At 42.4% G+C, this 17,942-nt stretch overlaps 1 protein-coding gene across 1 annotated transcript in view; it reads left to right on the forward strand.

The window, feature by feature from the left end:
- LOC134459651 (uncharacterized) overlaps positions 1-14,929 on the forward strand; it is a 56,713-nt gene extending 41,784 nt beyond the window's left edge. The window contains exons 2-14 of the mRNA XM_063212018.1: positions 10,995-11,170; positions 11,292-11,391; positions 11,505-11,649; positions 11,913-12,112; positions 12,225-12,342; positions 12,446-12,537; positions 12,684-12,795; positions 13,011-13,100; positions 13,199-13,381; positions 13,680-13,832; positions 13,987-14,203; positions 14,353-14,397; positions 14,631-14,929. Of these exons, the coding sequence (XP_063068088.1) occupies positions 10,995-11,170; positions 11,292-11,391; positions 11,505-11,649; positions 11,913-12,112; positions 12,225-12,342; positions 12,446-12,537; positions 12,684-12,795; positions 13,011-13,100; positions 13,199-13,381; positions 13,680-13,832; positions 13,987-14,203; positions 14,353-14,365 (1,599 nt within the window). The 3' untranslated portion in view covers positions 14,366-14,397; positions 14,631-14,929. The remainder of the gene's footprint in view (positions 1-10,994; positions 11,171-11,291; positions 11,392-11,504; positions 11,650-11,912; positions 12,113-12,224; positions 12,343-12,445; positions 12,538-12,683; positions 12,796-13,010; positions 13,101-13,198; positions 13,382-13,679; positions 13,833-13,986; positions 14,204-14,352; positions 14,398-14,630) is intronic.
- The last annotated feature ends 3,013 nt before the right edge of the window (positions 14,930-17,942 follow it).

Raw genomic sequence — 17,942 nt, forward strand, 5'->3', positions numbered from 1 at the left:
CTAGCCTTCTAATTCAGCAGCTCAGTCAGGTATCCTCTGTCATGTTGATTTTCTGACATTTATACCCCTGCCCGTCTTCTTACTTGACATGGCCTCTTTTTCATTTGGTCTACCACATTCACTACTCATCACAATCCCCCAGCCATGCAAGCCATGATGTAAATTTCTTTTCTCTTGGATGTCCATATGACAAGCCATGTCCTTTATGAAGGCCATGAGATACATGGTCAAGGACTGGAGAGTAGGGCCTATAAAATATCCAGCTTCGAAAGTCCAAAGTGGTTCTTGTACCATTTGTGCTATTATGTTATTTTCTCTGTCTATCTCTGTCTCTGTCTCTGTCTGTATGAAACAGCCAGTGTCAAAAAGCACCCCTATCCCCATCTCTCCAAGAAAAGATGGAGTGGTCACCTTGTACAGTACTAGTTTGCATCTCTCTCTCTCTCTCTCTCTCTCTCTCTCTCTCTCTCTCTCTCTCTCTCTCTCTCTCTCTCTCTCTCTCCCTCTCTCTCTCTCTCTCTCTCTCTCTCTCTCTCTCTCTCTCCCTCTCTCTCTCGGGGTCCAGTAATCTCATCAGATCAGAGTGCTGGCACTCATAGCTGAGTGGGCATTAGGAGAAGCATTGAGGGATAAATAGTCCCCTATGGCATCAGAAACATCTCATTTTTCTGCCTCTGTCCACTTCTATCCCTCTATCGGCCTGAAACCTCTCTTGTGGCTCCTTTTACCCCCCCCCTCACTCATGTACACATACACACTGGTCATTTGTCTCGTCTAACAGGATAAGGCTTAATCCTTTGATTGGGCTCTTCAGAGATGTTTGCACTGAGGCTTCCCAGTCTGCCCAGAACACACACGCACACGCACATCCACGCACGCACGCACACACTCACGCAGGCACGCACGCACACACACACACACACACACACACACACACACACACACACACACACACACACACACACACACACACACACACACACACACACACACACACACACACACACACACACACACACACACACACACACACACACACACACACACACACACACACACACACAAACAAGACAGGCAAAACAGTTGGCAATTGGTCTCATGTGGGGACATGAAATATTTACTGTCTCTCCAAACTCACTATGATTTGTCTGATGCCAAACTCTTTAGGGTGCCAAGAAGCAAAACTTTGATCAAATACTGTATGTCTGCCACTCGCTACTTCATGTGCCACCTCCTTGTTTAGGCCAGTGTGTCTCAGCAGACAGCCCTGCCCTCTTGAACACACCAGTGATTTGTTTTCTCACACTAGTCTGCATGGTGGCTCAGGCGGTTTTGTCCACTGTGCCCTGTTCCACCGATAGCGGGCTGCGCCACAGCTCCCCCATCATCAAAACTTCTATATATGAAATGTCAAGCACATGCATTCAACATATGCATGCACGCATACATGCTGATATCTGGTGCTTAGCGTGTTAAAGTTTCCTAAACCAACCTCATCCAGATGGTACACTGTGACTGCTGCTACTCTTACAAAAGAAAATATGTAGGCCTACTATACTGACATGAAGTTTCCTTTACCTTGTCTCAGTTGGAAAAGAGCAACCTTGTGTTCAGTGAACCACACAGGATGTGTCTGTGTTGTAATTTGCATAATGCTTCTTACAGGGAGGGGGAATAGAGAGACTTGTGCTTGTGGCCTTGCACCTCGCTGACGACCCGCCTCCATGGAGAAAACGATAAAAGTTTCCACGCTGTAGAATAGAATAGAATAGAATAGAATAGAATAGAATAGAATAGAATAGAATAGAATAGAATAGAATAGACTTTATTGTCATGCCAGTAAGTATAGCCACAACTTTTGGGGGACTTTCTCCCATTCAACATCCCAATTGCAAATGAGAAAATTACCTTTTGAATGGCATTTTGTGCGAGATATTGAATTAAACTTATACCATCAATGACTTGCGATGTCATCACAAGGCCACAAGCACAAGAGAGGAAGGGAGTTAGGATAATGGAAAGAACACTTGGTGTTTTTGAGCCCACCTCTCTTCAATCTTCAGTCATCTCTTCACAGAAACACACTGAAAGAATATTGACAATAAACTAAACAAAAACAACGAGGAAAGTTAAAAACACTTCAGTGAAAGTGTCAGAGTTGCATTATTGATGAGAGCAATAAACTTCACTTAAGCTTCAAGTTTTGGCTCTCCAAAAATGCGAAAGAAGAAGAAGAGAGAAAAAAAAACGTTTTCAAAAGTATCTGACTCCATTTCAGACGTCTAGCATGAAGTTTCTTGTTGATGAATTACACACTGGATAGTTAAAATCTAGCGAGCATCTGACTATGGGAGTCATTTCAGAACACTTTATCATAACAGTATCATTATGGGAAAAGGAAGTATGAAAACAGTTCTCAAACTACTTCTTTATCTTTTTGCTTTCATTAAAACTTTGTTTCATGCACATTGGTCAGCTTAAAGTCTAACATCAATAAGAATAGACACCCCATTTTTATTTAACTTTTTAAAGGAAATAATTTTAGGCATGAATACCTTAAAAGTTATTAGCCTATTATTACCAATGAGAACTCTTGAGACAATATGTATTATGACAATACTTAGCTCAAGCCTGGAAGATATTAATCACAGCTTTAAATATGTGAGTTTAGAGTACTTTAATCAGAAAATGATGAGGATTAAAACACAGTAAGTGCAATTGCAGCTTCAAGAAGCTTTCAATATATATACTGTAGCAATGTTTTTCATTCTCTATTGCAGTGAAAACACCTCTGTTCAAACAGAGTACAGAGAAAGAGCTGACATTTTCTGTGACTGACTTTTATTTCTTGCCTTTTGTTTTCTGAAGTTAAGTTTTTTTTGTCTTTGCGAAATGCATGATTCTTGCTGTTGTCATAGTAGTACGTTTCTGTAACATTTTGTATTTTGCAGAATCTTCTACTCTCACTGCAGACCACACAGATATGTTCCTAAAGCTGTGACATGAATGTAATTACTTTAGGCTACAGTATGTTACTGTATGTCAGTGTCTGACTGTAAATTATATTACTGGGGTTTCCATGTAGGCCCTACTGTATGATTGACCATAGGGCCTATCACATCATAATGAGAAGCAAAAATGTTATACTTGATCTTGAAGTGGATATAATCACACCATATGGCAGATGTTTTCTAAAGAACCGCTTATGAGAGAGATCAACAACAGACATTTCATGTAACTGCTGACAATTTTCTGAAATGTTTGAGTTTTTTGCATGCTTATACAGAGCATTAAACAAATTAACCTTGGGGGAAGGGGGGGGGGGCGCATGTGCAGGAGGCATGGAACACTTATGACAGCCTGATATGGGGCTCACCACCTAAAGACAGATGTTTTGCAGTTCTTCCTGACTGCACAGGTCATACGGAAGTCATAAAGGGTATTTCTGTGTTCAGTATGACATATGACGAGAAGGCCGAGTGACGAGTGTCACATCTGTTGAATCCAGCACACACACCCATACAGCAGGTGAGATTCAATCATCGACACAGAGATGCATAGGCTACCTGTGAACATGCCCACAATATCAGCATTTTACACACACACACACGCACGCACGCACGCACGCACACACACACACACACACACACACACACAAATAAAATACTGTGTGCTCCTCTAAATTTAATATGGTCATTTGGGAAAGAAGTTTGTCTCTCTCTTGTGTTCTGTATTTCCTCAACTCATGTGCCTCTGTGTTTACTGCCATGTGGAGATAAGCCAACAGGTGCAGGGACTGAACAGACTATTCTGATGCAGCACATAGCCATCCTGCCAAACTTCCCAAAATGACCTGTGCACCTGTTAGCAGGCTGGCACTATGCTCTAATCAATGGACTGCTTTTTCTTTCTCCATCTCTGCAACACACACACACACACACACACACACACACACACACACACACACACACACACACACACACACACACACACACACACACACACACACACACACACACACACACACACACACACACACACACACACACACACACACACACACACACACACACACACACACACACGGACAAAGAACACATGCAGCATTCTGACTGCATTGTCACACCTTATTTCTAAACGTACCACCCCCCCACTCGCACCCCCCAGACACACACACACACACAGACACACAGCTGCAGAAGTCAATTGTATTTGCATTCTCTCTTTGTTTTTCAGAGACACACTCAATTTAGTTCAATATGAGGTCTGAAGGTGGCAGAGCCAGCCAGAGAAGGTAGGTGATCCACCACCTCTACCACCTTACCCCAACACCTCTGCCCACATCCACACTTTCATCTGACAGCGGACTCCAAACAAAAAACTGTTTTTACACAGTGAGACAGACCTAAGAGAAATTCCATGCTAGCAAGACATTAAAGTCTATTCTATTCTAAAACAATAAGAAACATCTCCTCTCTGAAGTCGTAATTACAGATTGTGTAAAACCAGTCTTACCAGAGAGCACTTCAGATATGAAAGAACAGCAGCATTTACCATCAGCTGAGAAGAGGAAAATGTGCATGAAATGAAAATGCAAGTAATTAACTCAGCACGCTGATACACAATAATACAAAGAAGGGATATGCTTGGTCTTGAAAAAACAGTAAACATGAACAAGAATAAAAATTGAGATATCACTTGGACAAAGCTACCAACTAACAAACAACCCCTAGAAACCAGAATACTTCCAATAAAAGTGAAAACAAAAACAAATGATTCCCAGGACGCTGTAATAACATCTTAGTTATTCAGCATCGCAAACAGTTTCGATCTTGTGTGTGAGAGAGATGGGTAGCACTTTATGATAACCTTCCGCTGTTACTAAACTAATCATTTAGGTGCTGCCACTAATTGATTGCGTGTCTTGTTTGCTTTGAGTGATATGTGCTTGTGCTTACTTTGTGCCCTGGCCCCTTCCTTTCATTATGTCTCCCAACATGTTGTCTTTTGTCACCTGTTGTGAATTTGTGCATTTTAGCTCTGTTTTTCTGAATTTTGGTCCACCTGCAATGGGTCTAAGCTCTTTGTCTTTCTGAAAAATCAACCATTGTATTTTCAACTCTTTTGAGGATTTTTGTGTTGAAGTGCTTTTTTGTATTGGAAAGTCTTTTGATAACATTTGGAACTTCTGGGCTTTTTCTTCTACTTACTTTGATTACAATTTTTCTGTGCTTTCTTGTGGATGTTTTTGACTTTTAAAAAACACTTTAAAAAACAAAAAGAAAGTGAAGCCCCACACTTTGGTCTGATCTGTTCTACCTGCCATCTGTTCTACCTCCAGCTTGGTAAACCAGTGACTTAGGGTTTACAGCTATACCCGAGTAAGAAGTAATATTTCAAATATTTTCAATTATGTCGTTATTTATGTAGTTGTTTCTCACATAGTCCACACCCTGATGAAGGCTGCAGCGCCGATACGCGTTGGTGTTTTTTAATGCCCATATAATAACGATCTTTTTTTTTAACACATTAATCAACTGAAGTGCCAGGACCAAGGATTATTTTTCCTCCAGTCTTTTTTAAAACATTGAACCCTTTCCAGGAGCACCAGTTGGTTTTGAGGGATACTAGTAACGCTCTACCAACTCTTCTGTAGTTATTTATTTTATGAATTTGCATTTGAGTATGATCTGTATCACCTCACCTGTAGCACTGTGGTTATACCTCCAGCCTGATAATACAGAAACTCAGAAAATTTAATACCAAAGTCACCTGCATCAAATACATTCAAGTATGTACTCTTTCATTCATGTAATTCATGTTATTGTTTATGTACTCTTTTAATCGATGGGATTCCTATTATCATTGGTGTATTTTATCTCCTTGTATGTAGTTTAGTATCATATTACTCTATGTGCCATTAATTCTAGTGTGTAGGTCAGTATGTGGTTGTAATGGACTGGGAATGGAATTATACATCTCCATATCAGAACAATGGTGAAGCAATGGTATTTCTCCACACACACACACACACACACACACACACACACACACACACACACACACACACACACACACACACACACACACACATGCATGGCCGTAGCCAGCCATGTGAAGTGCAGAGCGCGCGCCGACATTTTATTATTAATATAAAATATAAATTAAAAATTAATTCATAAAATAAATAAATATAGGCTACACAGGCCTATATATAGGGCCCTCCTCTATGAATGTATAGGCCTAATGTGAAATAGTAAATATGTAGACATGTATAATAATAAATATGTTGTAGTTTTCAGCCAACTCAGCCTATTCCCTTTGAATGGCTATGCTTCATGCCTCTTTTATTATAAACAGCATCCTCCCAGTCAGTAAAGCCCTTTGTAAGGAAACTAAAGCTTGACCCTGAAGTTGCACAATAAGCTACATCCTCAGATGGCAAGTTGCTCAGCCATTCATATTTTTCTCCCAATGAAATTACACTTCAGCTGTTTTCCTCCAAAGATACAGGGATAGCTATATCTGTAGTGCAAAACCACCTATTTTGGAGTAAACTTTTTTCTTCCTAGAGTCGCATCAATCGTTTTGTTTTTATTTAGTTGTTATAGTTCTTCACAAGCGCAGAAGACAAAAGTCTATCAACGAGAAAGAAAAGAAGCCTATCCTCCGCGCTCCTGAGCCATCTGATGCGTCACGGCTATGCAGACACAGTAGTCACGGGAGCCTCTTCAGGTGTGGATATTTTACTGCGATTGACTCTGACGAAGACGTGGCAACGTCGATAGTCTTGGCACTTGTCCAAATTAACAGGAAAATATCCACACCTGAAGATGTTCCGGTGACCTCCTCTGTCAGTGTTTATCACATGCTTTCCAATTTACAATCAATTACCTTTCACGGATATCCTGCTTTTACCTTTATGCAGCAGCTGATGCAGCAGCCGGCCTTCTTAAAATAATGACTCAAATGGCTTTTTAAGACACCATAGCCTACTTGTTACGCATGAGCTTTATGTACCCTAGTCTATACAACGGTTGGCTTTCTGTTAGCGGAGATCTCACCAAGCGCGGGCTTTCTGATAGCGGAGATCTCACCAAGCGCGTGCTTAATGGGCGCGTTCGTGACGGCACATTACTGCGCAGGCTGCACACGCACACTTTGCCATTTCAATGCATTTTTCCAACCAGAAAGCATGGTAATTTTGCGTTGCGCAATGCTCTGTCACGAACGCGACCAAACACTTGCGATGTCGGCTGAGTTGCGTTCTCTCCCACTTGCGGTATTAATCAATCTTGTTTACTCTCAAAAACAGAACACAAAGGCAAAACTAGAACACATAGCACATGGATGTTAACCACAGTTTGCAAAGGACGCTTCACAAAGGTTTATAGATGTTTTTGTGTGTTTCAGTTGGTCATATTTGCCGTTAAAATAATAGGCCTAATAATAATTTAAAAAAAAACCTCTCACGATAGGCGAGGTCCGGACCTCGCTAGCCTCAAATGTAACTACGGCCATGCACACACACACACACACACACACACACACACACACACACACACACACACACACACACACACACACACACACACACACACACACACACACACACACACGTGAACACAGATGCACCCATGCTTATTTCTGAACTGAGTTACACATGCACATCTAGCCATGTGTCACTTGATTCAGCTTCACTACACCCCGTCTATTCTTGAGGTCTCTCTCAATCCTCTGTCCATCCATCCATAACTCTGCTATCATGGCAGGCCCATACAATCTTCTTAATGAGCCTGTTTCACAGTCAGGATGGAACGAGTTGTAAGGAATAAAGAAAAAAGATAGATGAAGGGAAGAGAAGACAGAAATAAGAAAGATAGAAGATAACAGATAAGAAAGATAGGTGTGTGTGTGTGTGTGTGTGTGTGTGTGTGTGTGTGTGTGTGTGTGTGTGTGTGTGTGTGTGTGTGTGTGTGTGTGTGTGCAACCGTATCACGCACCAGTCGTAAAGTCTTCACGAAAAAAATGGGGGAATTTCTGGGGGAAATTGTGTACAAGGACGTGGTGAATTCACGATATTGCCCGTGTTTCGTGGTTGATTTACGGTTTCAGTCTCGTGGTTGATTTACGATATGCATTGAAAACTACGTGGTTGATTTACGATATGCATGCGTTGGCATTTGCGTTGGCATTTTTGCACAGGGGCGGGGACCGGCCGCGACAGAACCAGAACCAGGGAACGGCAGCTTTTGTGATATGCACCGGAATTCTCATCCGCCTTGTACAGGGTACAGTGGGGTAAATCAAATATAGCCTACCTGTGTAACAATTCGGTTCCTGCCGTACAGTGGGGTAAATCAAATATGGCCTACCTGTGTAACAATTTTGTGATATGCACCGGAATTCTCATCCGCCTTGTACAGGGTACAGTGGGGTAAATCAAATATAGCCTACCTGTGTAACAATTCGGTTCCTGCCGTACAGTGGGGTAAATCAAATATAGCCTACCTGTGTAACAATTCGGTTCCTGCCGTACAGTGGGGTAAATCAAATATAGCCGAATTCCGGTGCATATCGATATCGGTTCCTGCCATACATTTGTCCCACATCGCTTGATGAGAATTCCGGTGCATATCACAAAAGCTGCCACACCGGCCGCGACAGAACACTGCAGATACATTCCTTTGATCAAAGTAGCCTACATCAAATGCACTGTAGCCATGACAGAACCGGCCGCCTCCCGATTTAAAACACCGCTGATAGCCTGATTACACTCATGCCCGTAGGCCTACTCCTTCCCAGTAAAAATAAAATAAAATAACGATTGAATAAATAAGTAGCCCCTCGTGCCTTCTTTATTGGAATGCGGAGGTAGGTGCAATGAAAATATCGGAGTGAGGAGTTAGGTGCAATGAAAAGCGAAAACATTTTATTATTGCCCGTGTTTCGTGGTTGATTTAAGATTTGAGTCTCGTGGTGGATTTACGATATGAATGCGTTGGCATTTGAAAACTACGTGGTTGATTTACGATATGCATGCATGTAGTCTACAACTAAAACGTGTTTTGGCAGCTGATGAATGGCAGCGCATCTTCCTGATTTCCACCTTCTGTTTAAAATGACACGGGGAGTGACATGAAGCCGCCCACCGATTTAAAACACCGCTGGTGATTAGGCTACACTCCTGCCCGTAGGCTATCTTTGAATTTACACTCCTGCCCGTATCCGTATCCACATGCATATGTAGCCTACTGCGTCAGGGCGGTGGGTCCCAGACGCTGATGCTACTGATGCTGATGCACCACTCCTACTCACCTTTTCTCTGAAAGATGCTGATGTAGGCCTAGTCACCACCTTGCCCAGTGGTTTTCAAAGTGTGTGTGTCACAAAGTGTTGATTAAATGGTCTCTCTTAACACTACTCTTACTGTATTATTATAAGGCACTCTAGAATGGTGCAAGAGCTCCCATTCATTTTCAATGGGCGGTATTTTCAATGGGACTATTATTGTATAGGTAGGTTTGATACCTCACTACATCTCCATCCAGAAGAATTGACCAGGATTATTACAGACACGGTATACACTAACATTTAATGTGCATTTACCACTGATATTATAGAAGAAACTCACACGATTTCAAGTATTTATTTACAGTATTTATTTACACACACACACACACACACACACACACACACACATGCGCGTGCACAGATTTTGGGGGGCAGGTGCATTGTTTAAAAAAAACACACACAAAAAAACAAATAAGCTTTGAATAATAATAATAATAACACTATAATGATAGTAATAAAAACAAAAGAAATCAACACAAAAAAAACTAAAATGTGCCTTACACACACACACACACACACACACACACACACACACACACACACACACACACACACACACACACACACATGCGCGTGCACAGATTTTGGGGGGCAGGTGCATTGTTTAAAAAAATCACACACAAAAAAACAAATAAGCTTTGAATAATAATAATAATAACACTATAATGATAGTAATAAAAACAAAAGAAATCAACACAAAAACAACTAAAATGTGCCTCACGGTAGCCAGACTGAGCCCTCCTTGTGAATCAGGTCTGGAGTAAAGTACTTGGTAAATGTTAAAGGGACACTGTGCAGGAAATGGTCAAAAAAGGTACTGCAACTATGCTGCTCATTGAAACTGGGCTGCATATTGCCAAATTTGGTCTTTACATGAAAGTGTACTAAGTAATAAACAAATATTTTCTAGTATGGTCCGAGTGCAGTCATTTTTGCAGCTGAAAGTGGCTATTTTTGGAAATTCAAAATGGCGGACTATGTTGAAGATCCCTTTTTCATGTATGAAAAGTGCAATTTTTCCAGTCATAATGAATACTTAGAATTTGATGGTGGTTGTGTACTCATGAAAAAGGTAACATTAGTGAAAGGGCAGCATGAATTCTGGAAATAGATTTGAATGTCGATGATAATCAGGCCAGCGTCATGGTGCCTCCCTTCATGGCGAGTGCTGGGGAGCTTTGAGGTCACTGAGAGAGAGAATTGTAAACATTAGACAGCTCTGTAGTTTTTCATTTCTACCAAATCTATAATTGTTAATTTGTACCACAATTGCATGTGAATATATATGTGGAGACAGCAACATGACAGCAGGGAATCTGGCCTTTTCCGCTGGAAAATACTGGTGTAGCTGGGCCATTCATGTCAACACAGTAATTTGCAAGTCGCTCACCCATTTGCAAGTAAGGTTGTTATGACACCCGGTCGCTTTCAGCCATTAAGTGCACTTAGAGCTGTTACTCAACACACTGCTACTATTTCACACATTTTAAACGTTGCCATTTTGCAGGAAGAGGAGCACCAGTTTCATTTCTCAACATTTGAAACAAAACTGTAAACAAAATTAATTGTGACCAGTTGATAATTCATAGTTCATATTGTTTACTCCATTCCATGTGCAAATAATTGACGTCCTCTCTCAGTCAGGACCTGTGTCTGGCGACCGTCTGCAGAGGAGCTTCCTGGAGTTCTACTATTGCCAGTACGAGCAAGAGCAGCAAACAGGGGAAGCCTCCCTATCATGCCCAGCATGTCATCCGGACATGGTAGCTGTGGCAGTGGATGGTAACAGAAAGCTTTACCGCTTCAAAAGTAGAAGGTACTTTTCCCCAGCTCTTTCTATTATGCATGTTGAACAACAACTTAATGCTCATTATGACATGTCTTGAAATGCCTTGAATCATTTGTCTTGAACCATTTCTTTTTCTCCCTCTCTACAGTGCTTGTTCTGCAGACAAGCCCTATTTTGATGGTGTGTTTGTGGCAGAGGATGCGGCTGTTGCAGACTTTGTCGGCACACTACATCGTGCAGTGAAACAGGTATTTATACCTGTTATTTCATTTACTTTGTAAAACAAACTTATGCCAAAATTTGTAAAACATTGACACAAAATGTCATGTTCGTGTCTTCATGTTATATTGTTTTTCTTCAGACACGTGGTCAGGGTACCTGTGGGGGGACATCCTGGGCTGCAGCGAAGGAGATTTCTAGGAGGGCAAATAAGATGGACGAAGAAGGCATGGAAGTTGCTGTTTGTAGGCATGGCTTTCTATTGAAAGCCCTGAATATGTACAGAGGTAAGATGAAGGGACTGGGTGAATACACCATTTTGCAATTAAACTCTTCAATATCAGACCCCAGCACTTAATAGCTACGGCAGCTACCTTTACAACAGTTGCCTACTACCTGAACAAAATCTTAATTCGCCTCCCCTAAACCCTGTATTTTACAAACCCTGTATTTTATGGGGGTTTGTGCAATTTAGTATTTAGTAACATTTAGTAACCTTTTCAAAGTTTGCCATACCTGTCTCATAACGTGCACAACAATTTATTCACAGGGGAGATCTTCGCCTATCCAATGTTTCTCCATAAAGCGCTAATGCCATGCAACGCAACCTTCTTTGCAATGGATGTGGCTTGCAAGTACTGGCCATACCTTCAGAAGGCTGCCAACCACCTGCCAGAGCTCCTAGAGCTTTTGAATTCCACACCCCTCCTTAGTGTCATGCATGCACAAAACCACGAGACCAAGTGTCAGGTAAGTAATGATGTATTCATGTGTACGGGTATTGAAATGGCAATAGATTTCGTGTCAGGTGTTAGTGTTGAAATGGTGTCAGTGTTGAAATGCCATGTTGTGATCTTTGTAGATTGCTTGGAGTGGAAAATACATTGAGGGTGCCGGGACTACTGCGGGAGAGGAAGTAGAGCAAGTGAACAGCTACCTGTCCCGCTGTGCTTTGACAACAAAGTACATGTCCAAAGGAGGTATTTGCTCCTCTTGCTATAGGCCTACATGTTTCTGGGCTTTTGTTGCTGTTCATTGCACAATGGCCTTCATGTCCATTTTAACTCTTTTGTCTTTTGACAGCACGTGTGGACATGCTGACTGTTCATGCCTTAGGGTGGAACAAGAAGAAAACCTCTGGACTGCAACAAGCCCTGTGCTCCCGATATGCCAAGGTAAGGCCGTCATTTCACAGTCATTGAGGCTGTCTTTTTTTGCTGCAACATTGCTTGTGAAACACTTCTGTGGTACTGTTGCACTGCACTACAGCCTTCATGGATGTTTTTTGTATCTTTTTGTATTTTTGTATTGCTTTTTCCAGACATGCAAGATGCTGACGGAAGCTGAGAAGGAAGAGCAGCAGAAAAAGGAGGATCTGGCCTGCACTGATGGAGCTGCATGGGTTGCTGAAGTGCAGGAATGGGCAACCCGCGGTAAATGCAGCTATTATTATTTTCTGTTCTCCCATACTTCTTTCCTCCTAAATTGGATCCTCCAAACTCTTCACTGAAATGATGGTGTGAAAACGGCAGCCTGTATTGTATTTCATTTCATCTTGAGCTAATGTTAATGTCTTACATTTACCAGCTACAGTTTTGGCAGATTCATTGACTTTTGACAACTCACAGGTTTGTCTTTATATTCACAGTAAGAACACGCCCTTTGAAGCTGCAGCAGGACATAGAGGGCCGCTATCTTAACCTTCGACAGAGGAAGCAAGCTCTGTACCGAAAGAATGGTATCTTTGTAATGTCCATAGAAAGTATTTCAGGATTTTTTAGTTAGTGCAGCTTACGCATAACCTCTCAGTCCTTGTATTTTCTGATTGTTTTCCAGACAGTGGTCAGTTGCGTCATCGTCTGCGGAGCGAGATGACTGTTGTTAAGAACAGGCTTCTTAAAGACATTGCCACCTTCAACAGTGCATCGCCAACAACGACAATCGACATTGGAACCGTGGAGCGATCATTGTCAGGAGATGGACCAGCTGTTTTTTGGCCTTGGGATGTGCAGGGGAGTGGTAAGAGAATTGTTCATTTATTCTGTTTTAGGCTACTCAAGTGTTTTTTTTTGTCATTCAAACATTTAAGTGACACCATTACAAATCTTGAAACTGCCAGTTTTCAATTACATACTGACAATTACCACATGGAAAAGTGACAGGGGGTGGGGGCCATCAAGGGTGTTACAGGCCCATCTAATTAGTATTCAAACAACAGAAACTGGATTAATTTACTAGTACTTTTTCACACTTGTAAGGAAACAACAATGCTGTTAATATGTCTGTACTCTACTCTACTCTACTCTTTGCCTTTCAGTCAGACTTGAGGACAAGCATGCCTACTTTGTGGCCTCGATGCGCAGGAAGCGCTTGGAAGAAGAGAAAGGCATCCTCGTGAAGGAGATGGAACAGCACACTACATCACTGAAAAGATTGATGTCTTGTCTAGAAGCAAAGATGTCATCGGCAGGTAAGTTGCAATTGTCAAACCTACTGTATATGTACCATCAAATAAAAAAATGAGAATTTTGCTTTCTTTGACATTTATCTGCACTGTTCAACTTGGAGGTTGTATTCTGACATGCCATGTGTTTGTCGTCGTATTTTTGATGTTGCATCTGCAGAGTCACAAAATGAGGGCCTTTCTGCCTTCTGTCGAAGACGGCTTCATGACCTGACAATCGTCCATCTTTCTGCTGTGGCAAGCTACAGGGCTGTTTTAAGCCCACAGGGGACCAATAGGCCATCTTGTGAGGAAGGGCAGGGAGATGACGGGAATGAGGACGATGTACACAGCAGTGATTTCTCATACACCAGTGATGAGGAAGAAACGGAGTGTAGGTACGGTGTAGAGAAACAAACATTGCATGGGAAAAACACAATGTCCAACTTACTTTGTTTTACCTCACAGAGTGTGAAGGGGCATGCTAATGTATCCCTTAGCTACTAATCTTTCCCTAATCCATTTTCTGTCTTTGTCATCTTTCTAGTTCTTTAATCTGAGACGGTTTGGAATCATCAATCATCATTCCTTGGTAAGTGTTTTGAAAGAATACTTTGAATACCAATGTTTGATATCTTCTGTAATTACTGTAGTATGTATATAAAAGAAGTGAGTACATTTCTCACTTGTCTGCATTTTTGTAAGTGTTTCTTTAAATGGGACATTTCTTAAAATGATATTGACACAAGGAACATTAGACAGCATGAAGTTATAACTGCTGTATATTTACTTATTATCCCTATTCCCTCCATCATCTCCTCCAAGACACCCGCAGCTGTCTCCTTTCTCCTGCTTTCTCCAACACACCAACAGCCTCTCTCTGTCCTGCTCTCCTCTGTCTCCTCCATCCTGATCTCCAGTGCAGCAGCAGTGCCATCCATGTCACCCCCAGCAGCAGCACTGGCATTCATGCCCTCAGTAGCACCCAGGACAGAAAACACAACATTTAAATTAAACTGTTAAAAAACTCTGTTAAGCTATTGCCATTCCACCAAGAACTAAGTGATTGCTGTGAGTTATTCAGCCAGTGGAATGTGCTGTGTGTGTGTATGTGTGTGTGTGTGTGGGGGTGGGGGGGGGGGGGGGGGGGGGGGGGGGGACTTTTTTTTGTTTTGTTCCACTGCTGCATGTGTATGTTTGTGTTGTAAATAAATACTTGAATGTTTGAACATGCCTCTCGTGTGAGTTTCTTTACTTGGTAGGTTCTTGCATATGAAATGTATAGTGTGTCTTTAATAGCCTAATATTCATAGTCAATTCTTCTATCCCATTTAAAGGCTTAAACATTACATTATGAATTGCCGGTATTACTTTTCAAGGTTAAAGTCCCTCTAGCAATGCTTGGGGTTAGGTGTCCTGCTCAACGGCACTTCAGCCATGGATGGAGGTGTAGGGAGAGGTTAGGGTGGGATTAAAACCTACAACCCCATAGATAGAAAGAACACATAAAATAATACAGTAATCAACACTTTGTGGCCCCCCCACCCCCACACCCACCCCCACCCCCCCCCCCCCCCCCCCCCCCCCCCCCCCCCCCCCCCCCCCCCCCCCCACACACACACACACACACACACACACACTTTGAAAACCACTGGTCAATGTGGTGACTAGGCCTACATCAGCATCAGCATCTTTCAGAGAAAAGGTGAATAGGAGTGGTGCGTGCATCACCATCAGTGGAGCATCAACGTCTGGGCATGATCATAGGGTGACCATCTGTCCGGACTTCGGGTGGACAACCCCGCACCCTAACCCACCGCCCTGTCGCAGTAGTCCTACCCGTGGCTTCAAATCGCCGGTGGGCGGCTTCATGTAAATTCAAAGATAGCCTACGGGCAGGAGTGTAATTACCAGCGGTGTTTTAAATCCGGAGGCGGCTTATGTCACTCCCTCCCCGTGTAATTTTAAACAGAAGTTGTAGACTACATGCATATCGTAAATCAACCACGTAGTTTTCAAATGCCAACGCATGCATAGGCCTATCGTAAATCAACCACGAGACTCAAATCTTCTGTCGCAGTAGTCCTACCCGTGGCTTCAAATCGCCGGTGGGCGGCTTCATGTAAATTCAAAGATAGCCTACGGGCAGGAGTGTAATTACCAGCGGTGTTTTAAATCCGGAGGCGGCTTATGTCACTCCCTCCCCGTGTCATTTTAAACAGAAGTTGTAGACTACATGCATGCATATCGTAAATCAACCACGTAGTTTTCAAATGCCAAATCTTAAATCTTAAATCAACCACGAAACACGGGCAATAATAAAATGAAGTGTAATCAGGCTATCAGCGGTGTGGAGTAGGGCTACGGGCATGAGTCTCCCCGTGTCATTTTAAACAGAAGTTGTAGACTACATGCATGCATATCGTAAATCAACCACGTAGTTTTCAAATGCCAAATCTTAAATCTTAAATCAACCACGAAACACGGGCAATAATAAAATGAAGTGTAATCAGGCTATCAGCGGTGTGGAGTAGGGCTACGGGCATGAGTGTAATCAGGCTATCAGCTGTGTTTTAAATCGGGAGGCGGCCGGTGTGGCTATCAGCGGTGTGGAGTAGGGCTACGGGCATGAGTCTCCCCGTGTCATTTTAAACAGAAGTTGTAGACTACATGCATGCATATCGTAAATCAACCACGTAGTTTTCAAATGCCAAATCTTAAATCTTAAATCAACCACGAAACACGGGCAATAATAAAATGAAGTGTAATCAGGCTATCAGCGGTGTGGAGTAGGGCTACGGGCATGAGTGTAATCAGGCTATCAGCTGTGTTTTAAATCGGGAGGCGGCCGGTGTGGCAGCTTTTGTTATATGCACCGGAATTCAAGCGATGCGCAAATGCCAACGCATGCATATCGTAAATCAACCACGTAGTTTTCAATGCATATCGTAAATCAACCACGAGACTGAAACCGTAAATCAACCACGAAACACGGGCAATATCGTGAATTCACCACGTCCTTGTACACAATTTCCCCCAGAAATTCCCCCATTTTTTTCGTGAAGACTTTACGACTGGCGCGAGATAGGGCTCGTGTGTGTGTGTGTGTGTGTGTGTGTGTGTGTGTGTGTGTGAGAGAGAGAGAGAGAGAGAGAGAGAGAGAGGGAGAGAGCGAGAGAGCGAGAAGGGTGATGAAAGAAAAGAAGACAAATGAAGGGATGAAGGAGAGAAAAAGAAAGAGGGAGGGGCAGGGGGACAGAGATTGAGAGAATGGTACAGAGGTGCCAGACAAAGACTGAGTGCAGCTGCAGAGACAGAGGCTGGATAGTGATGTGTGATTGAGGAAGAATAAAGAGGACACACACACACACACACACACACACACACACACACACACACACACACACACACACACACACACACACACACACACACACACACAGTCTCTTTCTCTCTCTCTCTCTCTCTCTCTCTCTCTCTCTCTCTCTCTCTCTCTCTCTCTCTCTCTCTCTCTCTCTCGTACAAGACAAAGACAAACAGACAGCTGCTCCATCCTCACCGAGACTTCTCAGAGTAGTTCACTATTAAATCAGGAAAAAAGCAGAAGGGGGTGGGGATAGGGAAAAAGGGTGTGTTATAGCATCAGCATTATGTTCAGGATTGTACGGATTGGGACCTCACAAAACAATCTGGTTGGTTACCAGCAGGGTGATCTGTTAGTTCACCACCTCAGTCAGTAGATACAGCATGGGGTGTTTGAGTGCAGTGGTGTAGTCTACGTAGAACGCGGGTATACAGAGTATACCCACTTCTACATTTCAGGGATTTCAGTATACCCACTTAAAATTGATTGATCCATTGTTTTGAATAGCACAAATATATACAGTATAATATATACCCACTAAAAAAAATCTCAAATACACAGTATACCCACCATAAAAAAGTAGATACAGCATGGGGTGTTTGTGTGGTCTTTGCCTCAGGTCTATGTTTCAATGTGTGCTGTTTCAAAGTGACAAGAGACAAGCTCTTTCTACGTGACTGACCAATGTCTTCACCCACTGTTATGGAACAAAGGTCTTTCAAGAGCTAATGTTAGAGCTACAAGCACTGTAGTTATTGACAAGGCAAGGTCAG

The sequence above is a fragment of the Engraulis encrasicolus genome, chromosome 2 (assembly GCF_034702125.1).
Source record: "Engraulis encrasicolus isolate BLACKSEA-1 chromosome 2, IST_EnEncr_1.0, whole genome shotgun sequence".
NCBI classification, from domain to species: Eukaryota; Metazoa; Chordata; class Actinopteri; order Clupeiformes; family Engraulidae; genus Engraulis; species Engraulis encrasicolus.